The sequence below is a fragment of the Fundulus heteroclitus genome, chromosome 11 (genome assembly GCF_011125445.2).
Source record: "Fundulus heteroclitus isolate FHET01 chromosome 11, MU-UCD_Fhet_4.1, whole genome shotgun sequence".
NCBI classification, from domain to species: domain Eukaryota; kingdom Metazoa; phylum Chordata; class Actinopteri; order Cyprinodontiformes; family Fundulidae; genus Fundulus; species Fundulus heteroclitus.
Window position 1 is genome coordinate 3,890,964 of NC_046371.1, and position 26,350 is coordinate 3,917,313.

At 41.9% G+C, this 26,350-nt stretch overlaps 1 protein-coding gene across 1 annotated transcript in view; it reads left to right on the forward strand.

The window, feature by feature from the left end:
- The first annotated feature begins 267 nt into the window (after positions 1-267).
- Positions 268-26,350, forward strand: part of LOC105920350 (calpain-5) — a 65,611-nt gene continuing 39,528 nt past the window's right edge. The window contains exons 1-2 of the mRNA XM_036142754.1: positions 268-480; positions 15,291-15,464. Of these exons, the coding sequence (XP_035998647.1) occupies positions 15,300-15,464 (165 nt within the window). The 5' untranslated portion in view covers positions 268-480; positions 15,291-15,299. The remainder of the gene's footprint in view (positions 481-15,290; positions 15,465-26,350) is intronic.

A 26,350-nucleotide genomic window follows, 5' to 3' on the forward strand; every position in this document is an offset into this window, starting at 1 on the left:
TTTTGAAATAGTAAACTCATGAAATTAAAATCGACAGCAAAGGCAATGTTTTAAACCTATTTTTATATACTGATGTCTACAAAAGCCCTGTGATAATAGAATTGTAGTCCAGTAGGCTAGCTAGTTTTTATTAGCATTATTATTTTTTATTTTTTATTTGTGTTGACGTTGACGACCTTGTTTTTATTCTAAATATTTTTTTAAAAATTTTTATTAACAACTAAAATAAAGATTTTTTTTTTTTTAAACGGTAAAGTGTGTCTTGTTTTGAAATGAGGCTGGATGAACTTCCTGTCGCGGCCCCCGCTGCTTGTCGCTGGAGGAGTGGAGCCCCGTCAGAGGAGCAGGGAGAGCGTGGTGAGGAATCCCAGCAGCCCCCCCTGGAGAGCGAGAGCCGGACCGGCTGGACCCCCTCCCCCCCTACCCCTGGAGGAGGACCCGAGAGAGACCCACGTTGCCACGGGAGAGGCCTCGGTTCAGGTAACCGTTCAGTGCGGTGCGGTGCGCGCTGCTTTTCCCCGGGCAGCCAGGTGCTTTCCAGCGGGCTGCCGGAGACGGAGAGAGAGGCGGCGGGCGGTGAGCCGCACGAAGCGGGCTCGTTAAACCCCCTGCAGACCTGAGATGCTGGAGCAGGCTGATTTATGCACTCTGCTCCCGGGTTGCTATGCCAGAACTGAAGGTGCAGGCTGGGGTTGTGGTGGTGGTGGTGGTGGGGGGGCTTTATCCAGGCTCCCCACTCCACCGGCGTGAGAGGGGCTGTGCGCTACGATGCGCAAAAATAGCGGCACTTATTCTACATCCTGGACATGAAAAACCTCCCAGAGCTCCTCTGCTGTCTTTTCCGCCGTGCTGCGCTCGCCTTGTTTCTATATTCGGTGTCATGCGCAGAATATAGAAACTCTGAATAGTTTACTGCTTAAAGCAAACCCTCTGTTGCTACAGTTGTTTACAGAAGCCTTGTTATAATGATGGTCTTTGTTTTTTTGTTTTTTTTTGTTTTTGTTTTTTGAAGAAATAAGAAACCTGGTTAGTTGTGCCTTTTAAAGTGGAACTTTGTAAATGACACCGATGGTTTATTGCTCTGCAGAGTGCTGATATTTATCCCTGAGCTCAAGTGTGAGACAGACGCTGGTGCAGATATGAAGAGTTTTAATAAACCTTTGGAGGAATTTACAGTCGTTATCGTCTTTATGCTTAAACCCTACAAAAAAAAAACCCACAGCAATACTTGTAGATATTAAAACTGAAGCAACATATTCCTATTTTGTTTTATATGTCGTGCATGAGTAAATAAAAACAATCACATGTACAAAATGACATGGCTGTTTTGCAGCAGCACCGATTTGGGAATAATAGGTGGAGAAGTTAAAGAAGGACCTGAGGGGACCTGAGGGTTGGCAGTGAGGGCCGGACCCTGGCAGCTCACACCAGGAGACTCTGCAGAGGGGAGATCACGATGCTGGGAAGCTGGGATAGCCCTCCTCCCTGATGCAGGAGGCAGAAACGGGGGTGGGCGGGTTGCTGGTGGTGGCTGTGGTGGTTTGGGTGAGGGCTGGTCTGGCGCACCCATCCCTTCCTCCCTCCCTGTCCGTGGTATACTGGTGCATTACTGCTCCTTGCTTCTACTTCTCAGTGTAATCAGTCTGTCAGCAGCAGCAGACTCAATAAGTCCACCAACACCAACACAAGAACACACACTCCTCTTTGATTTCTGACCAGAACGTTGCCACAGTCAGCTGCCTCCTGCTGCACGCATCGCTTCTGTCAACAGTGATAATCATCGTTTCTCGCTGGGGGAAAATATGTTAGTCGGGACAACAAGTGACTCGGAGTGTGGAGAACACGCTTTTCTGATCCATCCAGGGTTCCTACACAGTCAGGACAAAAAGTCAGAGGACGTATGGAGCTTGATTTGTGGGGGTATGCAGGTCTGGAGGAGTATGGAAGGAGAAAATGGAGTATATGGAAGAAAAGTGCTTCCCCAATGTTTGAAACGTCCGTCCATACATACATACATAAATGCCACTGATTTGAGCAGGTAAATAAGATTATCCGCCAATTGAATGATTATTTTTACCCCTAAAATAAGATAATTAGATATACTGCACTTGAAATACGATGGTGGAGATGAATTGTTCTTATTTTAAGTACAAAAATCTTATTCCATTGGCAAATAATCATTTTTACCTGCCCAGATAAAGCAAAAATACTCTCATTTCAAGAAAATATATTTTTTTTTATAGTTCTATTTTTGCAGTATATCCATCCATCCATCCATCCATCCATGCATCCATCCATCCATCCCTTTATCCATTCATCATCTGTCCATCCACACTGCAAAAGGAGAACTAAAAATAAGTAGAATTTTCTTTAAATGAATGTATTTGCCCTTGATTTGAGCAGGTAAATAAGATTATCTGCCAATGCAATGAGTATTTTTACCCCTAAAATAAGATAATTAGAAATACTGCACTTGAAATAAGATGATAGAGATGAATTGTTCCTATTTTAAGTACAAAAATCTTATTCAATTGCCAAATAATCTTATTTACCTGCTTAAATCAAGGAAAAATACTCTCATTTCAAGAAAACGTTTAATTATTGTTCTATTTTTGCAGTGTATCCATCCATCCATCCATCCATCCATCCATCCATCCATCCATCCATCCATCCAGCCATCCATCCATCCATCAACCAACCCTACCTACCTACCCACACTGTGGGATTTTTGTAGGTTCCATATTTAAAGCCTGACTAGAATTCACCATAAATTCATAGTAAACTTTTGTATTTACACATTAAAATTGTGCTAAATAGGATGGCGACCTCAACATAAAAGGCTATAGTAACCCTGTTTATCATTGCATTATTCATTCGACCTGTAATGCAGTTCAACGTTAAAGTTGAGGTTTCCCAGTTCACCTGCAGTTTGCCAGCTAGACACACAGCAGCGTTCCACCGCATCCCATCATCTCTGCTCTTTGTGTTGTTGTGTTGTGTTGTCGCTCTGAAGCTCAGACAGCTTAAGGGTTCAGTCCTTCATGTTCGCTGTAGATCAGCGCCGAGGCTGTCACTTCACACAGTCGCCTGAAGACATTAGCAACAACATGGCCGCATTGTACCCAGAATACAACAGTTAAAGCAACAAGCTCCCACTGGGGGGGGGGGGGGGGGGACCACTGAAGTCCAGCTACATCTGTGTAGATTCAGTCCATTTACTGTTCTTGTGACCTGCTTTTTTTTGGCAAAAACAATCCCAATGTTAAAAGAAGTGTGGCTCAACATGATAAATACACATTGCTATCAACGACAACAACAGCAAGGAGCAGGAAGAAGGAAGGAAACAAACAGTGAATCTGGATAATAACACATGCAGACCACTGCATGGGTACGTCTGGCCAGTTGCTTGTTAGGGAAAATGGTGCATTAGCCAATTACATGGCAGCAATGGTAAACCTGGGTCTGAACCGCAGTCTGCTGTGTTGAGGACCTAATAGCCTGAAGATATGGGGCGCCTGTACTGTTGCTACACCACGCTGCATTTGTATGTGTGCTTTTATGTTTTTTTTTTTTTTCCTGACAGCACAAACTCAACGTGTTTCATGTTTTGTCCTAATTTGTTGTAAGGAGTAATTAGGCATGAGGGTGCAGTACGACGCAAGTACAGGGAGACGGCCGTGAGGTGTGTGGTACGGATGACAGATGGTTTAACGTTGGGAGTAGGAATAATAGTCTTGTGTGTATTGAGGATGTACAAGCTGACAGAGGAGTCCAGCTAGTTGTCTTCATCCCTGGTCCTCAAGACCCACTGTCCTGCATGTTTTAAATGGGTTGAAGAGACCCGTATTAGAGTGTTTGCAGATGACTTTGTGATCTGCAGTGAGAGTAGAGCACATGTGCAAAAGAGCTTGGATAAGTGGAGGTATCTTCTGGAAGGCTGAGGAATAAAGGCCAGTGGAAGTGAGTCGAGGTACTAAAGGAGTTGAAGTACCTGGGTTCTACCATGCAAAACAAGAAGGGCGCGACAGAGAGGAAGAAACAGGTGTTGGGATTATTTCAATCTGAAAAACTCACAGAGAAAGAAATGGCAATTAGAAGGATTTTATTGATACAATATTTTAAGTCTTTGGCGCTCAGACCTCGGCAGGAACATTAATGCTGAATTATACTTTAATATGCATAAGTAGATGTATGAGAACAGGGATGTTCCCCCCCCCAGGTCTGAAACTGGTGGTAGAGTGGAGATAGAAGAAGTTTGTTCAGTCCATATGGTGATCTGTTTAAGATAGATGTCCAACTTGATAAACACAGGTTTGCATGAACTGTCCATGATGAGCAAGCTTGAAGCGACTGTGGAGAGGAATAACTCCCCTTTGGGAAGAAACCTCTGGCAGAACCGGGCCCAACATGGTGGTCTTCTGCCGGACCAATAACAGGCGATAGGGAGTGATGAAGACTGAAGGGAGAAAACACTCTAATGGGTTGAGGATGGAGGAACGTCTTGGAAGCTAGATGAACTCAGCTACGATGGTGGAGAAGGGGTTGGGGGTGGGTTGAATCGGACATCTGATTCGAAATCCAACATGCTATCTGTTTGCGCTTGCTGGTTAGCAGGCTGAGACGTGGATTTGAAGTTGCTTTTAAGATGAGCGTGGGATGCTGATTGGCTTCATGGAGGTGCGGTTCGTAGCTGATTGGCTCACATCAGAGGCGGATCGGACTCTGAATGGAGGCAGGTGATGAGTTTCTTCAATTGAACTTGCGCCTTCAGCTTCATTTGCGACAGGAGAATAGATACAAGCGTGATATGGAAAGTTTGGAATATGGTGATGAAAGATCTTTTAGACCTGTATGGTTTGGTGATTAAAAAAAAAATGAGGCGGAACCTGCGTGGTTATATTTTCTTTGGGTGGGAAGATTAGAAATCAGTATGTAGGGGTGAAGGGTTTGGCAACAGCTTTAAAGGCCAAAGAGTGAGATGGTTGGTGGAGGAGGAGTTGTGGATTTATTGCACAAAGAATGTTGAATGTGGAACTGCTTGGCAAAAGGAACCCGAGCAAAACCATAGAAAAGGTTCCTGGAAGCAGCGAGGGAGAATATTTAAAAAGGTTTGGTGTAGCAGATCAGGAAGAAGAAATGCATCTAGTTACTGTATTTTCCAGCCACACACTCGGCCTAGAATAATGAATCTTTTCAAAACTGAGACGGAGACATTATCTCTGAGAGCTATTGAATATAGATGGCCAGAGATGAGCCTTCCCTTTGAAACATATGGGACCCCCAGGTAGCAGAGAACCAAAGGACAGCTGTTAAAGCTTTATATAAAAATACATTTACCTTCCTCACCTGCTGTACTAAAGAGAGTCACAACAAGAGTCAGGGTGCAAAAAAAAAGCCCTTGCTGAAATTTGTTGTTGCATTTCATATCACGGTCCGTGCTGTGAGCTACCAGGTCGATCTGGGATAACCTTAAACCATCATAAATAGGAATGGCAGACACAGAGTGACGTTGAGTTCACCAAAAGAACTGGATCCAACTACAAAAATCCTTATTAGATTTATCTGTCAAAGTAATCCTTGTGGAATGGGATGTCATTAAATCGGCTGGTTTTTGCAACTAGCCCTGAAGGTAAAAGTCTAAACGGTTTGTGTGCAGGATGTGTGGGATCTGCAGAGATGTTAGCTGCCCTTTTCCTGACCCCTGACCCCGGATGTAGGGAGCAAAGCTGATGATCTCTCTTTCATCTCCTCAGTTTGTTTTGATTGGTCAACATGGCAGCCAAACGGCCAATCACGTGAAGGCTATACTTATGTGTGCAAACAGAGAGGGGTGCAGCTATGAGTAGAGGGTGAGTTTGTTAGGTCGTCCTGTAAAATTAACTATGAGGAACAGGAGAAAACAGAGCATCTGGGTTTTAGTTTAAAGATGTTGGACAACAAAGCAGAGCTGCTTCACTGCAGGATGAAAATAACTTTAAGAGCAGGTTCCACTACAAACCTGCAGAGAAATATTAGAGCTATAAACTGTATTTAGAGGAAAGTTTGGTTCTGGTGCTGTTCAGTGGATGTCTGCTTTTTGTTTTGTTAATTTGTCCAACAGAAAGGTTTGACTAGAATATGACGTTTTTTTCCTACATTTTTAACTTCAACACTTAATTTTTATCTGAAGATGTGTTTCTATCTATTAATAATTACACAGTATTTCTCCTTCTCTTCTGCTGTACAGTTTAACTTTAAATGTTCTTGCCACTGTCACACCTGAATTTCCCCAATGTGGGACAGTAAAGGTATTTCTATTAAATTAAACATGGGTAAGAATGGTTAGAAAAAAGGCATTATTTATTATGCCTGAATTAAAATCAGCTGTTTACCTTTTTGATGAATGTGTAATTATTTTATTGTCTATTTGTGGACTAATAAAAACCTAAGAGTTTAACTTAGTCCTTAAGTTAAACTCTAGAAGTGATTTTTTTTATATGAATAGAATTTTCACTACAAAGGCACAAGCACTGTATTGATAAGTCAACCATAAAGGGCTGAGCTTTTAACATTTTGATCTTAGAACTTAGAACTTTTTTAGCTGCAGATTTATCCTTGTTATTCCAAAAAGAATGAAATAATTATTCATTATTTGGCATTTTCCCTTTATTTCTATTGCTCGTAAAATGAGCTTAAGTAATTATGTGAAAAATCTGGAGAATGTGTAAAAAAATTTTAATCCGATTTCTCGATTAATCGTCAGAATAATCACTAACTAAAATAATAATTTATGACAGCCCTAGATGGCAGTGGAGAAGATGACCAAAAGCTCTTGAGTTGCCGCAAGAAGTACGGTCTCTGTTGGGTGTAAATGCCTGTGGTTGATAAGACAAACATAAAATATCTTGGGGTTTAAAACTATTTAGTGGAACAAAGTACAAACAGATGTATAATAAGTGTTTTTAATTATTGTAAGTGTTGTATTTTCTTAGAGTTTACTGGTGGAGCAGTTATCAGACAGGAGCTGTCCGTGGTGCTACTTCTCACTTTCTGCAAAGCTTTTGCTCAGATGGCTCACTAGTGCCAACTTGTGGCTTAGCTATGTTGTTTTAGTATTGGTGTTTCCTTTTGTTTTTATGTATTTTACCTGTTTTTTAAATTGTATTTTGTTTTATTGTTTTACTATTCTTACTATTCATTGTTCAGCACTTTGATTGAAAGTAAAGTTAATCTTATAATTCAGTGAGGAAGTTGAGTCATGGTGTATGTCAGGGATGTTTTACAAAAGGCTGCTTTATCAGTGAGTAAAAGCTTGACAGAGAAAGTTTCAACTGTGTTACTAAAGCTAAATATCTCCTTGTTATTGTTGGACGTTAAATCATGACATATAATTTTATTAATGCTTTTTTTTTCATAAATTATTTAAACAAGTTTAGACTTATTCAAAACTACCAGACCTTCACAACAACGCAAAATTTGAGCAGGTGGAGGCAGGCTTGGTATCGTTGGGGCTGGGATCGGGGTGGGGGGTTGGGGCTGGATACCCCTGTGGGGTGCTGGTACCTGGACCTGGGAGTATAGGATGTGTGTGCTGAGTGCGACTGTGTGTACAGCATCCCTTATTTTTATTTTTGAGCGATTAGGAGCGTTTGCATGTGGGGGAAATGGGGTTTTTGTCAGGCTGGGTTTGAACTGCCCCCCCCCCCCCCCCCCCCCCTCCTGTGACATATAAGGTCTCCACTAAGTGTGGACCCCATCCCCCCATCCTGCTCCCCTCTGTTGGCTGGTACCAACTTGTTGTATGTACCTTTTATTTATGATGCCAAATAAAAGCATCTTATCTTATGTTGGCCCGTCTTGGGCTCCTTTGCTCTGGGGGTCCCTTCAGGCATCTGGGGTTCTGGTTCCCTTGGCGTCTGCTTCGGTGCTTTGGGGGTCTTTGGCTCCTCACAACCACTATTGAGCATTTTTCTCATGGATAAACCTCACAGACACAAGTTCACTCTCACAAACACCTACAGGTGCTTACAGACTCATTTCTATACAGAAAACCCCTGTTATTATCTTCAGCTTTCACTTTAATTCAATTCAATTAAATTTTATTTATATAGCGCCAATTCATGAAACATGTCATCTTGAGGCACTTTACAAAGTCAAATTCAATCATATTATACAGATTGGTCAAACATGTCCTATATGAGGAATACATTATTTTATACATGTCGTATTAAATAATCCTGTATATTATTCAGTGACAGTATCAAGCCGTTGGTTGTTTGTACCTGTAATACTTTGTTGGCTGGTTCTGCTGTTCTTTTTATATCTCTCTTTGCAGGTGTAGAAGCAGACTCAGAAGATGTTGTATTGCTCTCTCCTTTTTTTCCACCTTTTCTCCATTTTAACTTTTTACCTCATCTTTTTCTTTTCCTTTCTTTCTCTTTCACCTTTTTCCTTTTATGTGTCCACTGAACTTGAAATATTCCCCAAATAATATCTAATAAAGCTTTTTACATACATAAATCAAGCAGAGCACTATGGTGAAAGCAGTTATTCTCCACTTGTAAAAGTAAAATCTGTTGGCCTCTCTTTGGCATTAAGACAACAATTCCTAATGCTGCAGTGCCAGACAGGACACATAAAAAAAATACCAGACCTTTATTCACTTTTAGGATTTTAACCTTTTGGATACCAGTTTATGTTTGGTTATAATGCGCTCCTTTGTGACCGTCCAGTACGATAAAATACAGAAAGGTTTATGGTTGACATGTGATAAATGTGAACAACTTCAAGGGGGATGATTGTATTATTACTGTAGCATTCACTTGTCAAATATCATTACACCGTTACCCCTGCTATGTGACAGAAAACGAGGCACTTAAATAAGATCAGTGTCGCCGTTTGCTGACCAGCAGCCAGGAACGAACGAAGCGACTGCCAGTAGTTGCCGGTTCTAACGCTCATGTTCAGTTTTTATGTTTGTGTTTGGTCTGGGTGGGCAGCTGGTTGATGAGCACTGCTGCAGCCTCTGCACTCTGACCTTGAGAGAGAGGAGATTTTTCTCATATAGTTGAGTAAATAATAGGAGGAATGAAAGTGGACAAGTGGGCTTCACCTTTCCATTATGAGTTATGTTGTCAGAGATCAACAGTTTACAGTAAGAGCGTAACGGTGACCTAGTTTCAGGGCTGTGTTTGCTGCCAAACCGTCTTATCATCGTGTGTTACCCTCTTCTGTAGAACCAGCCACTTTCATCTCCTTACGTTTACGATCACAGCCACGAGAAATCAACAAACGGCACAGAAGGGAGTCATTCGGTCGAGGCGACACAAACCGAATGTTTCTGATCTCAATCGGTTTGTTGAGGTCCTCAAAGTGTAGCCATTTTTTACAGACTTACCATGAAATATTCTCCCTTCTGTTGTATTTTCCCTTGAAGTTGAAGTCGTAAATCATCATAGGTCAAAAATTTCCCAAACATCTGTCTGCCCTCCAGCAACACTTTTTATTCCCCCCCACAGGGTGTTTTTATGCACTGGTTAAGGTTTTCGTTCTAAAGCTGAAATTCACTGTTGGCAAAGTTAACTGGCTCAACGTCATAAAAAGTTTTCAACGGAGCTTCGCAATATACCGTATTTTTCAGACCATAAGGCGCATTAAATATTCTTCCCAAGTGTGTGATATCCCTGTGCTTCTTCACGTCCACAGCTCTCTATCCGTCTCTCTCAGGAGGACAGAGTAGCTGGACTACACTGGCCTGATTATAACATAAGGCCAAAATAAATGTAACTTTTATATCGAATTAACTTACTATGTTTATTGTTGCTAGCGCGTACTCCAGGCTGCCTCACATGAATGCACTTCTAGTTTAGAAATTACAGTCAGGCAGTCTGGTAGACAGCTCAGGGGTCTTATCAGGTAGTGACACAGTGTACCGTAATGCTCCTAATATCCATTGAGTGGAGCGGCTTCATTGCTAATAGTTGATGTCATAGTTACACCTTTTAACATATTTTTAAGCGCATTGTACCACATAAAATCAGTCAGTAAGCACAATGATAATCATAGATAAGGCTCCATACATTTTTAAGAATATTTAAGGATTTTAAGCGCACCTTTATAGTCCGAAAGTACGGTATTGAATCACAGACGTAATTCTCAGTCCTTCTGTCGGCGTGTGCTGTATTGCAATATTTGGATGTTATCAAATTATATTTTAAGTGGCATGCATTCACGCTCCTGCATGACTATGTTACATCTAATGTCTTAGACTTAGACAACTTTATTTGTCATTTTGTATGCACAGAGTGCGTACAGAACGAAATTTCGTTGCGTACAGCTTGTAAATTGCAGTAAAAATTAAATTACAGTATAAGGTGCAGCAGTGATTTAAAAGTAAACAATTTAAATGTAGACAATGCAGGAGAAGTCACAGTGTACAGGTGATTATTTTAAAAACCATTTGTATGTGCAGAATTGATTTGTGCAAGGGCATTTGTGCAAATATACAGCTTGTTATTTACAGTACATTTAAAATACCGTATAAGGTGCAGCAGTGATTTAAAAGTAAAACAATTGAAATGTAATCAATGCAGGAGAAAGTCACACAAAATTTATTTACTTTATTTATGTGGCAATAATTCCCAGCAGATGTCTTAATGCCGCTCCAGGAGTGTTTCCTCGGGCGCAGTGCGAGGGTTCATGGGGACATTGTGTGATGGCGAAGCAAGACGAGTATCTTGAAGATGAAGAGTAATCATAATTCATATCTTTATCACGGTTAAATATGTTCCTGACATCGTGCAACCCTAGTCTTTAATTTTTCCGTACAACCCTACAACTGAAAGAGAAACATGCCCTCTTTTTAGCTTAGAGCCCACAGAGCGCTGCTGTTTGGCTGTTACTGCCGGTTATTACCGAAGGACCAGAGGAGCCGAGACGCAAAGATTCATTAGAAGAGCTGAGTTAATTACAATATCGACTGACAGTTCATCCTTTACTCTCAGGTTTAATTTACAGCAGAGGTGGTTATTGTTGCGCTCGCCACGGCACCGAGGCCATGAAGCCCCATAGATGCCGAAGGATTCGTTCTCTGCAGCTAATGCTGTTGGCTCTCCACAGAGGAAAGATGACAGCATGGTTTCCCCCGTCGCAGGCTTGAGCCAAGACAGCAAGGCCATCTGTCAGATTTAGCTTCCAAATGCAACACCCCCTCCCTTCCAGGAATTAACTTTATCACTCGCTCACAGGTCGGCTAGCTCGTTAACTCTCTGAACTGGACTGTTTGGATATTTCTTTTAATTAAAGTCAAGCACAGCAGACTGAAGGAATCTGACTAACCCTCCATCTAATCTACGAAATCTTGTTGTGTGTACCTTTTATTTATAATGCCAAATAAAAGCATCTTATCTTATGTTGGCCCGTCTTGGGCTCCTTTGTTCTGGGGTTCCCCTGGTGTCTGCTTCGGTGCTCTGGGGGTCTTTGGCTCCTCACAACCACTACTGAGGATTTTTCTCATGGATAAACCTCACAGACACAAGTTTACTCTCTCAAACACCTACAGGTGCCTGGATCCAGGTACTTACTGACTCACTTCTATACAGAAGTGACTGGCTGCTGTCTGAGGTCCACACATGTGGCCCTTTTTCCTTTTTTTTGGAGGATGGACAATTCAGAATGGGGAAAAAATACTTTCCTAATCCCAAAGGTAGGGCTCAACAATTAATTGCATTTTCAATATAATCGCGATTTAAAAAAACGCAATTTCCAAATCGCAGAGTCTGCAATTTTTGGCTATGTAACAATTAGGGAATTAGACACGTCCATTAGGTGTCAGTAAAATGTTTAAAGTGGGTTTGCCTCCACATGAGATAATCTAACTTTATTACTTGTTTTAGAGTTTATATAATCATACATAGCATTAAGTACAGGTCAATCAGTTTAATACATAGACTTGCTTGTTGGTTGCACTTTATGTTCAACAAGGATTGATGTCCAAATCAATTAAAAGCTGTTCTCTTGAATAATATTCTGATTAATAGAAACATTAAAAGTTCTTGTTTTAAACAGTCCTCGTTTACAAACGTCTTTATTTAGAGGCCATTTTTGTTGCTTGTGGTTAATGCAGAGAAAAGTCAAAATTGCAATTTTGGTTGAAATATATTGTAGGCAGAACGCAATAATTTCTGCTCTGAGTTTAGATGCTGTGGGTTTTTTAGCAACTAATCTGCACAGTAAGGAAACAAAATGATTTGTTGTTTGTATATGTTTAAAAAGACATGATAAATTAAACTGGGGAAAAAAATCGCATTAAATAGCAATATTAAGAAAAAAATCGCAATTAGATTATTTTCCAAAATCGTTCAGCCCTACCCAAAGGTGGTGTAACTCATGGGTTTCTTCACCGAGTTGTTGTGGATGCTGATGGCTGCAGGCAGGAAGCATCTCCTTTTGCAGAGCCTCTGACTGAAGACGCTGACGTAGAGGATTCTCGCAGTTATCCACAATGTTCTTCTTTTTATGAAGAGTCCATATTTGCACAGCCGTCTCCAGAGGCTCTAGAAGGATCCCCAGAACCGGTAGTCTCTGATCCAGGCGACTGAGGAGTTTCTGACAAAGCAAACCACGCTGAATTGTATTTAAATGCAGTGGAGAAATCAAAGAGCGTGATCTCCACAGCAGTGCCTGCCTTGACTAAATGACAATGGGTTTGTTGAAGCAGGTGTACGATTCACGACGATAAGCAAACTGCAGCCGAGTCCTGAAGGTTGCTTATCGCTGTGCAGTTGGAGGTGAAGATGCCGTCGTAGAAGGTTGATGTTTTTTAATACAGCCTGAAAAGCAAAGTGGAGCCAAACGTTCCTGTTAATTTGGGGGGAAATACCTGATCAAAACATTTTTACTTCTTTATACTTCTTTTTTTTTTTTTTTTTTTTTTTTTTTTGCAAGGAGCCAGACTTCCTTATATGATTTTAATTTTCTGGAAAAAAAAGTTTTTCTTTGGGAAGAAATTATTTCTTTATTAAATGTTGTCAGAAACAAAATGCCTAAAGATCCAAATGGAAATTCATTCTTTGCTAAGGTTGTCTGTACTGTGTGGATTCAACGCTGCTTAATTCCTAAAGTTTAGTGGCATTCTTGTGTCATCAGGATCTCTTGATCTTCTGTTTAATGCCGCTCATTTCCTGGGTTGGCCCTTCTTGGGCTCCTTTGCTCTGGGGGTCCCTTCAGGCATCTGGGGTTCTGGTTCCTCTGGCGTCTGCCTCGGTGCTCTGGGGGTCTTTGGCTCCTCACAACCACTATTGAGCATTTATTTTCATGGATAAACCTCACAGACACAAGTTCACTCTCACAAACACCTACAGGTGGATCCACGTACTTACAGATTCACTTCTATACAGAAAAACCCCTGTTATTATGTTCAACTGTCACTTTCTACATTTTCGTATTAAATAATCCTGTATATTCTTCAGTGATGGTATCAAGGTGTTGGTTGTTTGTACCTGTAATACTTTATCAGCTGGTTCTGCTGTTCTTTATATCTCTCTTTGCAGCTGTAGAAGCAGACTCAGAGGATGTTATATCGCTCTCTACCTTTCCTCTCTCTCTTTCTCTTTCACCTTTTCTCCTTTTTAGCATTTTGTCTCATCTGTTTCTCTCTTCTACCTTCCCGTTTTTGTGTCCATTGAACATGAAATAGACCCAGAATATACAGTATATATATATATATATATATATATATATATATATATATATGCGCACTTGAAATAAGATAATGGAGATGCGTTGTTGCTATTTTAAGTGCAAAAATATTAGTCCATAGGCCGATCATTTGAACTTGCTGCTCAAATCAAAGATAAATACACACATTTTAATAAAATGTTACTTATTTTTAGTTCCCTTTTTGCAGTGTGCCGCTCATTTTTACGTTCCTCTCACATTTGACGTATTGTTTAACTCTACAGTAACGTTATCAGGTCGGCTCTGGCAGCTATTTCTCCGTTTCATAGAAAATAGCCTCCACAGGGCTAGAATCCACATTTTTTGATAAAATCCTTTATTTATCAAATATTTTTTTTCAACGGGCTAAACATCGTTACTGTTAGAAATTGTGTTTATGTTTTTTTTTGTTCCACTTCTTCATATGGTTTTGTTCACTCTGGTCCGTCTCTCACACTAACTTCATCACTGCAACATTTTATGTGAGGTCCATGAAGAGCTTTAAACGCTGTGGAAGGACGAGTCCTCCCACATCATCTGAGCACGGCTCCCCGGCCTCACTTTGACGTTTAGAGCCGAGCCATGCTTAAAACAAACGAGCACCAAGCTGTTGTAGCACAAAAAACTACGAATTGCAGCCTCCAGCGGTAAGAACAAAGACTCTGGCTGTAGTCATGTTATTAGGTTTGCATACGTTCAAGTCCTCCTTGGAGTCTATTCAGCCCAGCTGTAATCGCATAAAGTTAATAATTTCTCCAGGTTATCCGCGCTAATAAATCGCCACCCTGGGAATTTTAACCTCGGCGCATCAGTCAAAATTAAGCAGGCTGTCACATTAACCCCTGAAAGGCTTGCGTGAGCGTGTCCGACGTGGATTTCGTGGCGTTAACCTCGTCACGCTACACCTCCCACTTCTCTCTTGGACGTGCACAGAGGAGGGATGATGAATTTATCGGACCGGCGCTGAATACGAAGCGGCCGGCGAGGAGGAGCGGAGGAAGACCACAGAGAAGGCTGATGGATGGGAGGAGGGCCGATAATACAGACGGAGGAGGGTGACCCGCTGTGGAGCAAGTGAAAGAAGATATTGTTTGCATGAAAAGCACAACCGGGATGTTTACCCTGGAGTATTGACCTTTAAATGCATGTAGTGGTGGAATCAGCCAGTGTAAATATGGCCTTTGTCTGTCGGCTAGAAGCTCTCCGTAGCAAATTCTGTCATTCATCCAATGCCTCCGTATCGATTATCCCCTCCATACCTCCATCCTGCCTCTCTGGCCGCTCTGCGTGCCTTAAGCTGATCAATGTGTGCATAGCTCCTTCGACGCATAGCGGCGGTAATAAGGCCCCAGAGGATGTCATTGAATCGACAGATTAATCTGTTTAACCCAGTGAATCGAGGCTGCGCTCGGGGCAGCAGCGCACGTTGGGTTGCTGTTTCCGCCGTTCTCTGCGAAGGTATTTCAGTCTGTCAGGCCGCGATAAGGACGACGGGTTTCTGTGTGAGTCTGTGAAGACGGAGGATATCGGTGTGTGGAGGATGTGCTGCGCAGAAATGATCTCACCTCTCTGTCTCCTGGCTGGTTTCCCATCAGGGCTGAAGGATGTTTACCACGGTGAAGGCCTTTGAGGGGCAGCAGTACTCCACCCTGAAGAGGCAGTGCCTGCAGAGTGGCCTCCTGTTTGAAGACCCCCGCTTCCCCGCCACCGACGACTCCCTCTTCTACCAGGGCAACAGGATCGGACGCGTCGTCTGGAAGAGGCCGCGGGTGAGTTGGCTCTCAGGCGCTCTTTATGAGTTTTATTTGCCTTTTTAATAGTGTTGCGCCGATGCCATTTTTTTGGCCCCCGATACCGATACCTGGCTGTGCTGTATCAGCCGATACCGATTCCATACCGATACCATCTGTTTGAAATTGATGTGTGTGTATATATGAAGAACTGCATACTACTTGGATGTAAAATAATTGCCATCATGGCTTTGTCAAACTGCTACCTTTGTAAAGCAGGAAAAAGACTAATACAAAGTGAATCCAGTAGAACTAGTGAGTGTCGGGAGAGAGAAGGCTGCGTTAAAGTGACATACAAACATTAAAATGGTATCTGTGCCCTATTTGTTGGTACTCGCCGATACCGATACCACCATTTTAGTGCGGTATCGGGGCCCCGGACGATACTGGTATCGGTGCAACACTAGCTTTTAAGATTACTGACCGATTGTTTCCTTCTTACCCTCACTGAGTCCAAATTCCTCACCTCTTCGAATCTTACGAGCAATCAAATGCGGAACCTATTAACCTAGGAAACAGTGAAGTGTAAGGAATTTGTTATTTGATTTTGAAGATTCAAACAAAAACGCATCACCGATGCAAACCGTTGTTGGTTAGCTAAATTATTGCACAATAATTGCTTTAAAGGCATACTATGCAACATTTTTCAGTTAATTAATGTGTTCCATACCGTTTTGGATGATTAAATGAGTCATTTCAGGTCGAACTAAGGTTTTCTCGGCCGCCCTGGTGGTCTGTAGGGGAAATACCGCACTTGCAATTGCAAGAGCTCTCGGCCCGCACCCACAGGCTCAGAAGTCTGGTGCAAGACCGCGAGAGTCGGTCTTGCTTTACGGCGAGAACTCCATGTGTTTTTCGGCTTTTCGTTGCGTTCGCCTGTCTGCTAAGCTCAAAACAACCGCGCCTGGCTTGATGGAGAAACCAGAACAGCTGAGCATCTTTATGACAGTGCACTTTTACTTTCACCCTCTGGGGGGAGCCTCGCTGGAAAATCAACCCCGGTTGCATAGTATACCTTTAAAAGGACCTCCCAGCAGACTGTGAACCCAACAGACTGTGAACAACGTAAATATAAAGTAAAACGATTGAGCCGGTTTGGATCCATAACCTACAGCGGTGCAGATTCAGACGTGACCTAAATGTTGTGGGTTTGATGAGAAAATGTGACGGGACACAAGGTCTCCCCGGGGTCCTTTTGTGTTATTTACAGATCCAGAAAGAGTGGAATCTAAGCTTTCCAATGATGTAAATAATTAAAGAAAATTTTACCATTTGAATGTTGGCATTCTGCAAAGATTGGTGAGTGTGGGAGAGGATTGAACCTTAAAAAAGAGACATAGACGAGACCAGACACCGCAACTTCTCTCAGCGACCAGCAGGGGGATTATTTTATTCCAGACTTGCAGTCATCTTCATTTCACAGCAATCCCAACAATATGGGGTAACTTTCAGCCTTTATAGGGATGCAGTATGACTAAATGGGAACATGATATCTTACTGTGCACATGGACCAAGAGTCCTTCCTCCCTAGTTGGAACGGTGTGTGTGTGCGTGTTATTCCATTTCTGGGAACTCTTATTGTCTGTTTGGAAAAACAGAAACAGAGTAGGAGCCAAGGGTAGCTCAACAAAAGTTCCTTTTGGCCTACTTTACCTCTATTGTGATTCAGTAAAACATTCCAGTACTAATCATTCTTTGGTAAGTGTTTTCAGTTATTAATACAAACAGGATTCAACCTTGGCAATAGTAAAAGATCAGGCCGTTCTCTTCAGTACCATACTGATAAATTCCTCCATATGAGAAAACAGGCCTCAAAGTTTCTGTAGAATAAAGGCTGGTTTGTGCTTGACGGATCTGCGAGGTCCGCGCAGACATATCACGTCATTCTGCCTGAAGCCGGGCATAAACTGTACGATATTTTTCAGTCGTTGTACTCAGCTACAGCTCAAACTGTACGATGAAACCTCAGGATTTAAAAGTTCACAGCTCTCCATCTCTGTTCTTACTGTACATCTAAAAACCACGTCGGACTCAGCGGCATAGGGAGATGCCGCTTGTCGGACTCGTCTATCCGGAAACCAAACGTAAACAGTAGAAGAAGAAAAAGACGGAAGTGTCGATGCTCATTGTTAAATATGAGGCTCACTAGAACGAAACGCGCTGACTTGGGAAATCTATGAGTTGCTGCTCCGTAGTTTGACTCCATGTCACACGTACCGCTACCATGATTCTCTCTGCTCCTATGGTTTAGTCTGAGGAGAAGAAGAATTCCCTTGTTTGCACATGCTCAGTGCGCGAGGATGGGGAAATCGGCTCGTAGCTCTACTTCACCAGCAGGAGGCGCTCACCATCACCTCAAGAGGACCGACTGAACTTCAAACATGTTTTATTTTCATCTGACCGTCCGATTCCTGATCGGGAGGTGATGGTGAAAGGCGAATCGCCCCTCGTTACCACCCCGTATACGACACGACGCAGGACGCACCGAGCAGCTGAAAGTCGGTCCGATCCAAAAAAATTGTTGCACAACTAAAGAATCGGCCCAAAAAGGGCAAAGGAATCGTACAGTGTGCGGTCCTGCTCCGCGCTTCTGGGAAAACTCCTAACTACACGGGAAAAAAAACATGGCAGATGAGCAAGAGCTCCTTCTGGGGGAGGTTTGTAAATATAAACATCTTTATGAATCGGCCCAAAAATATCACCGTGATCAACAAGTTGTTAACAATTCCTGGTCAGAAATTGCCGTCACTCTTGGAATAAAGAGGCTTATATGTTGGAAACAACTGTGTTTTCCACATCTGCGTGTAGTGGGGTGTAGTACGCTTGGCGTAGGAGCGCAACGCTGCCCTCTAGAGTCCAGGAGAATAGTGCTACTCCAGAGGAGGAGCTGCACAGAGCGTAAACGCTGCAACTTGCTCTGAAATAAACATGTCGGTACAATTGAATTGCTGCTCTTTAGTTGCTCATTTTGTTTTTTAAAGAACTAATTTTTTAAAGTGTTTATTTAGTATGGGTCCCTGCATAATCCCTGTCACTGAGTAGGAGGCTTTATGCGTTTCTGATGATTCTCATGACCTGTTGTTTCTTTCTGCTGATTAACACTTGTTGACTATTTTCCATTAATTAATTAAATTAATTACATTTTTCAGTATTAGTAAATTTGTTTAAATATCCACATGTTTTAAACATGTGGATGTTTAATCAAACAGCCAGAATTTCTTCACACAACCGTTTCTGTTGTTTTGCTGCAGATGCATCATCAGCTGGTTGGCTTGCAGACTTTTTGAGGGACGAAGAGCACGATCTCTCCTGATTACTTGGGCACGGCAAAAATCATTTTAATCTCAGCTATTGAACAAGCAGCTCCTGAATAAGTTTTTACTAAAGTGATAAAAGTCCTACTTTTGTGCATACAGAGGGGAGCAACAAGAGGGACATTTCTCTTCTTCATCCTCCTCAAACATGTCGTAATCTGATTTATACGTTCAGTTTCTTTTCCATCCAGGCTCTAAGGTCTTTATCAGCTTGAGATATGCTGCGATAACGTTTGGTTATAGGAAGTTAGCAAGTACTGATTGTTCTTTGTATGGATTTGAGTTAGGTTGGTGCAGTTGTTTAAAGTTTTTGTCTTCTCTGCAGAACAAAAATATCTTTCTTGGGCGTTTTCACTGTTGATGTAAAGAAAGACTAAAGTGAAAATCCCCTCTTTCATTTTATGAAAATGGCTGCAGAAGTATTTAATGTCCTGAAAGGGACTCTCCTATCATGCCCTCTGTGTCCATCCATCCATTTTCTATCACTTCTATCCCTATTAGAGTCATGAGGGATGTTGGGGCTCACACCTAAGGAGAATTTAGAGGCCAATTAACCTAACAGTCATGTTTTGTGGACTGTGGGAGGAAGCCGGAGTACCCGGAGAGAACCCACGCATGCACAGGGAGAACATGCAAACTCCATGCAGAAAGACCCAGGGTTGGATTTGAACCCAGAACCTTCTTGCTGCAAGGCAACTGTGCTTCCCACTGCTTCACTGTGCTTAAAATGGTATTTTTTTCCATGTGTTGTGAAAATGCAAAGACGTTTTCACAGCTATCAAACACCTTCGTTCTAAATTTGCGCCCCATGTAGCCAGACTTCCTACCATCTTTATAAAAAGAAAATTAAAAAAACGAAACGTGATGCATTGATGCATCCGAGTCTCCCGTCGGTGAATCCGACGTTTGAAGGAGAAGAGGAAAGATTTAGACACCTGCGATAAATAGCGAGGAGTATTTGTCCCTCGTAAAAGCATCAAGTCAGCTATCAGTCCCTGCAGGATTGGAGATTATTATTCCTACAGCATGACTAATCATTTTTAATTCCCCGCTAACTTCAGCAGAATCGCTAATTGCTCCGCTGCGCCCTCCTCTCCGCATGCAGCGGTCTTCCTGTGTAAGCCGGTGATGTGTTGGAGCTGTGGATGATATCAGATGCAGCGCCTCAGGACTCGGCGAGCTGAGTCCCCTGCCGCTGTTACAACCCCCCCCCCCCCCCCCCCCCCCCCCCCCCCCCCCCCCCCCCCCATTGCACAGCAGGCCGTGGTTCTGGATGGTGTAACCTCCTTCTGCCAACGTGCATCGCCATGGAAACTGGGTCACGCAGATTACACGTTTTGGTCCGCCCGGATGTCAGTCATGCAGACGTAAGGCTGGAAGAAAGGAGAGCGAGCAGGAGGAGCATCCTTTAGGTTTTAGCCGGGAGATGATGTCGCGTGAGCCTGCAGGCAGGAAGCCCCCCCCGAAAAAGGACAATTTGTTGGATATTTGTCGACCTGGAGGTCCAGAAGTTTTGGTTTTTACTTAAAAAAACAACATTAACTGATGTTCTGAAAGCACAAGTTAATGATTATTTTGTACTTACATAACATACTTGGGAAAATATTGATCGGTTACTCACAGAGTGCTCTAATTCAAGCACTTAGCTGAATTTTGATGATGATGATGATGATGATGATGATGATGATGATGCCTTCCAGCAAATGAAAACAGAAAATTAAATTCCTCATTAAAAAGAAATATCATGATCTGGTCCACTCATTCATCCTGGCTAACAAACCTGGTCCTGTATCCACGAACATCAATGGAAAACTGAGTGGAAGGAAAAACTGTGAATTATTAGGAATTTTGTGCACACATGCATGGTTTTCTGTTGGATTAAGAAACATTTGCCTCTATCACAAAATCCCTTCTTCTCTTCTGGATTATACAGGATCTCCCACTAATGTAGAATAGCATTGAAAAGTAAATTTTATTTCAGTTCATAAATTCAAAAAGCTTAACTCACATGTAAATCAGTCAGAAAGCTAAAGGCCAACAGAGTCACAGAGAGGCTTTGCTATGAAGGGAGGAGTCTGATTCACAGCTCTGCATTAGTTCTCTGGAATAACCAGAATTTTACCAAGCTTAGATATTTGTTAAACCGCAATTTAGGATTTTTAACCATTTATTTGGGACAACCAAAAAATGTAAGACACAATGAAGTTGTGTATGGTATTTTGGTGCTTAATGTAAAATGTTTCCTTTTGTTTTTATCAGGACTCAGGTTCAATACAAAACATTAAATCACATCTCAAAACCCACTTATTTAAACTTGCCTTTCTGTAATATGATTTTTCGTATATTTCTGTTTTTTGTTTTGTTTTTGAAAGCGTCTTTGAGTGTCCAAAAAAACGCTATATGAGTTTTATGTATTATTATTATTTATCAGACTAATCAAACCTTAACTGGAGAGCTTTACACTGAGCAGAAATTGATTAACACCCAGTTTATGATCTATCAGACCTTTACCTTACTGCTGAAAACGCAGAAAACTGCTGATTTCACCACTGCGTCCTGCTTCAGATCTAATGTACACGGAGGAAATGAGCCTGGGTAAAATTATTCTGCACCGATTACGTCACGTTTTTAACAATGTTTTGGATTTCAAAATCTTGTATCTATTTCTATAAGTACAAAAAAATAAATTGCATTTGTATTTTCCTTAAAAATATGAAAATGTGTCTAATTTTATTGTTGGGAACTGATGAGTTTGTGGTGCATTGTTTCCGCCCAACTAAACTGTTCTGCCGGTGATTTCAGAAGGAAGAAACCGGCTTTGGCAATTCGCTGCTAATTCGTCTGCCACGTGATTGATGCCGATACATTGGTTGATGGCCGTAGATACATCAGAAGAGATTGTGTATTTAAGTCAGCTGCAGGTTGGAAGACAGATTGTCAAACATTTCCTCTTGGAAGCTATTTTATAACAAATGAAACCTTGAAGTTTTGACTCTGTTTCTGAAGCAAGGGCTTATGAGAGTTTTAAACTTCTACTTTTCTAACTTCCTGTAGCAACCAGCTGTACTGCATTGCTGAATATTCATTGATATGGCCTAAAATCACATATATTGAGCAGTTCATCTCGATAGCTAGCCTGACATGGTCATACTCAATTCTAGTCAGAATTTCAGTCTGATACTGCTCCATGGAGCTGTGATTATGGGGCGTGTTTCGAACGAACCAGGAAAAATGATTCCTCTGCACTCAATAGGATAGACCTACAACCAATAAGAGCAACGGAGTGTGTGACGTATGTTAAGCGACGCATTGTTGTTGACAACGGAACTCAACGGTTAGCCTAGCATAAGAAGATGAGCGTTAACGATTTTTGCCGGTGTTGCAAAAAGTATGTAAGGATCCAAGGAGTCCTTCAACACACGAACCTGTCGATATCTTCTAGAACACACCTAATAGCAGAATCTACACACCTCAACTCTCCAGCGGCAGCCATCGTTGTTGTAAACAAATTCAACCCAAGTGCGCTTTGGTGACGTGATTGATTACGTTACTGTTGATCATCTGTCCATCATCGTATAAAGCCCGCCCTGATGATTTGATTGGCCCGCCAGATATTGGGTGAGCATACTCGCGCTACTATTGAGCAATGCCAGACCAAACTTCCCGACCTAAAACGTTGTGGGCGGGACTAAGTTCGGAATGGCACCCAGGCTACTCGATAGCGATAACTGGACGCTTCCTTCAGACTGGATGGGGTGGAGTGACGTGACTACACCCTGTAGCGCCTTAAAAGGACAGCCTACCTTTACCTTTAAAAACAACTTTTCCTTTCATTTTTTTAATGTGGAAAATACTGGCAAAATGACATTGGTTATTGTCGTAAATTTCGTGTTATCGTCCAGGCCTACCTGCTTGTGTTGCTGTTTGCAGCGCTGCAACCTGCTGTGTTTTATCGTAGTGTGGTCCGGTGTGAAGGTTTAAAACTATGTGAAAAGAGACGCTGACCTTGACAGGATGTCTTGGTTTTCAGGAAGGATGATAAACCTCTAACAGACATCTCCTAGTCCTTTTCGTAGACCCTGAAACAGCATTATAACTATTGGTGTCCCGACACCGATACTGGTATCGGTATCGGCCTTGATGATCAGTCGTTTTCAGTGGTAAATGATATCGTTAAGTTACGTGTGATCTATAAGTCCCGATTAATTAAGTATTCAGTATCGGTACTTTGAATCGGCAAGTATCTAAACTGAAGTACTTGTACTCGGTCTGGTAAAAACTGGTATTAGGACACTCCTAATTATAACCCGTGAAGATGAGTGATCTGTGATCCTTAACTTACCAAAACCAGAGCAGGAAAAGCACATACAGGTTCCTGCATTGTTCCTTTCTTCTTCCCAACAGGCACAAAAAGCTCCTTCTCAATCCACTATATTATTCAGTAGGGAGTGCATGATAATGAAGTTAGACATTAAACTACTTAAGGGAAAAGTGCCTTTGAGGGACTCAAATGCTCAGAACCATTAAAGTTTAATGAGCTTTTTGAGAAAAGCTAGTTTTAAATACTGCACACCCACCTTCAGACTTAGTTTAAAGTGCATTTCAGGTCCTGTGGGACTCGGATGCATCAATGCTTCACGTTTCGTTTTTTTTTTTATAAAGATGGTAGGAAGTCTGGCTACATGGGTTGCAAATGTAGACCGAATGTGTTTGATAGCTGTGAAAACATCTTTGCATTTTCACAACATGTAGAAAAAAAATACTATTTTAAGCACAGTGGCGCAGTGGTTAGCGCTGTTGTCTTGCAGCAAGAAGGTCCTGGGTTCGAGTCCTTCCCTGTAACTCAGATAATGAACTATGCACAGAAAATGACACCCATTAAAAACAGAAGGAACTCGTTAGGATGCACATACTTTCTCACAGCCCTGTATCTGTCTGAAAATACAAAGCTACTGTCTTCAGTAAAGCTGTGCCTTGCCTTTGCAGATGACATCGTTGGCGAATTGGTAAGCTAACATTAGCATTTCTGCTCTGTTTTGATCTGACTTGTTGATAATTTGAGTCATGAAATATTGGGACACGGTTCAAGTCAATCGCCCACCGGTGCCACTTGTAGAAAAAGGCCTTTCCCTGCTTCAGAAATGTAGCGCTCTGTTGTAAGGACTCATCAGGGCAGGTCATACGATAACACAGACAGCCGCTCCGGCGTCTGTCTTTCTCTGAGGTTTATACTGCAGAAAATCCTGATTCGGTCAACGAACTGTGTTGCAATTCTGCAACCCAAAAAAACAAGAAAACAGGCGGTGATTGTTAACAACTGGCTGTAGCTGACATAATCACAATAAGTGGCCCTCCAACTTCAAAGACCTCTTCCTAGTTCGTTAAAATCCCCACTGGAGACATGCAGCCATGTCAGCGGTTACAAGGAAGCATTAAATGCTGCAATGCCAGAATAAGCTTTTCCATTATCAATCAAACTTTATTTATGTAGCACTTTTCAACAATCCATAATGTGCACAAAGTGCTTTACTAGCCAAAATACAAACAAAGAGATGCTGAGATAAAATATAAAAATGTATTGGATAATATAAAAATGTATTGGATAAAAAGAGATAATTAATTGATGAGAAGGGAGTAAATAACCTTTAAGGTGCCATACTCTGTTGGTTAATGTCTTTATAGACAATTTCTTTGAAGTAGTTTCTTCTTATTATGAACAAGTATGTAAAATGTCCATCGCTACCATAAGAAAATCATCTGAAATCTCAGTCTTGAATTGTGCAGATCTTTCTGCACTCCTTATCATAAACTTAAGGCCAGTTAAAAATTGCATGATTTTGCATTTTGGACCGTTGTATCTTTAGAAGGTTAAAGAAGTAAAGCTTCAACATGAAAGAAAGAAGAAATGGCATCAAGAGACCAAAAAGTTGTAAGCAGACAATTTATTGAAAACAGCAGTTTAACTCAAATAAGCTGTTCATCAGCTGATCAAAGGTGTAAGACCACAGCCTTTACAAGTTAAAACCTGTGTAAAAATTTGGATTCCATGTAATTTCCTGTCAAGTAATCACACTGTGAAGATCCCTCGATGGCAAAGGCAAGAAATCTCACCGTCTTTGGACCTGGTAGGATTGTTGCGCTGCGTTAACAAGGCCTCTCACAACGTGACGTCGCTGCCGATGTTGGACACATTAAGAAAAGTCCCTTTGCATTCTTTAAACAGATCCTCAGGGTTATGAAACTAAAAGAAAATCAAGGGGCAGACCGAGAAAACTCACCAGCGCTGAGGTGGAGGGTCCGAATGGCTGTCCGTCAAGACACGGACGATCCTCGTCCCAAATTAAGGTCATTGCTGGTGCCGACTGCAGCCCAATAACCATCAGACGGCATCTGTAAAGGAAGGGCGTCAAACACAAGAAACGTCTTCAAAGACCACGTCTCCTTCAACGCCACAAGATTGCCCGTCTTGGACTTCGCAAGGGAGCGATAGATTACTGGCATGACTCCGGGATTCTGCAGGGCGTCAAACAGCAGCTGGCTGTGTGGAGATGCTGCAGCGGCATCCTTCATGGCTGAGGGCCTCGGCCGTGTGGTGTTGACTGGGTTCTTTGTCTGACCAAGACTTTTTATCCAGGAGAATAACGTCACCCTGCTGATCTTAATCCAATTGAGAACGTTTGGGGAGGTTTACAAAAATAGACATCAGCTCCAGACAGTGAAGCCATCTTCACCGCTTGGACCAACTTCCCCACCGGCCTTTTGGAAACACTGACATGCCGAATTTTTGAAGTGATCAACAATAATGGTGGAGCTACTCACTACTGAGTCCGTTTTTGACACTTTAATTTACGTTTTAGGAGGTTTTTGGCTTTTTTTTTTTTTTAGCTGTGGTCTTAAACCTTTTGAACATCTGATGAACAGCCTTGAGTTAAATAGTTGTTTTCAATAAAGTCCCTGCTCACAACCTTTTGGTCTGTTGTTCCCATTTCTTCTTTTTGCATTTTAAAGCTCTACCTGGACCCGTCTTAAAGTCTAACTTTTGGACCGAAAAAAAAATCCTAAAAACCGTTGAATAACTTCCAGAACAAGGTAAACTTTGAATATTCATGTATCAAAAGTGTTCAAATTAAGTTTAAATATGAAATATTGCGCATTTTTTACATCGATTATGGTATTCCGCGTTTGAGTGCTGCCTCCGTTTACGATCGGCCATTTCCGACGTGTGACGTCAGTTCAAGAACAACGAAAATGCGCGAAGCGAACTTGCATAGAAACACATTGTTTACATTGTACAACTGGTACGGCGAACCAGGATATATGGATGTTTTCCAGTATCTTCTTTCACACACCAAATCTGCTGATCCACGTCTACTTTGAGCAACCGCTTTTAAAAAAAATCGCCGAACTAAGTCCACAATAAAATGCCTTCGAGGTGCGTAGTTGTTGGCTGAAGTGAAAGAAATGGGATAAATTCGTAAAAGAAACGCGAAAGGACTGGATTGCCGGCAGTGACAAAAGTGTTTTATGCAATTCACACTTCACAAGCGAGGA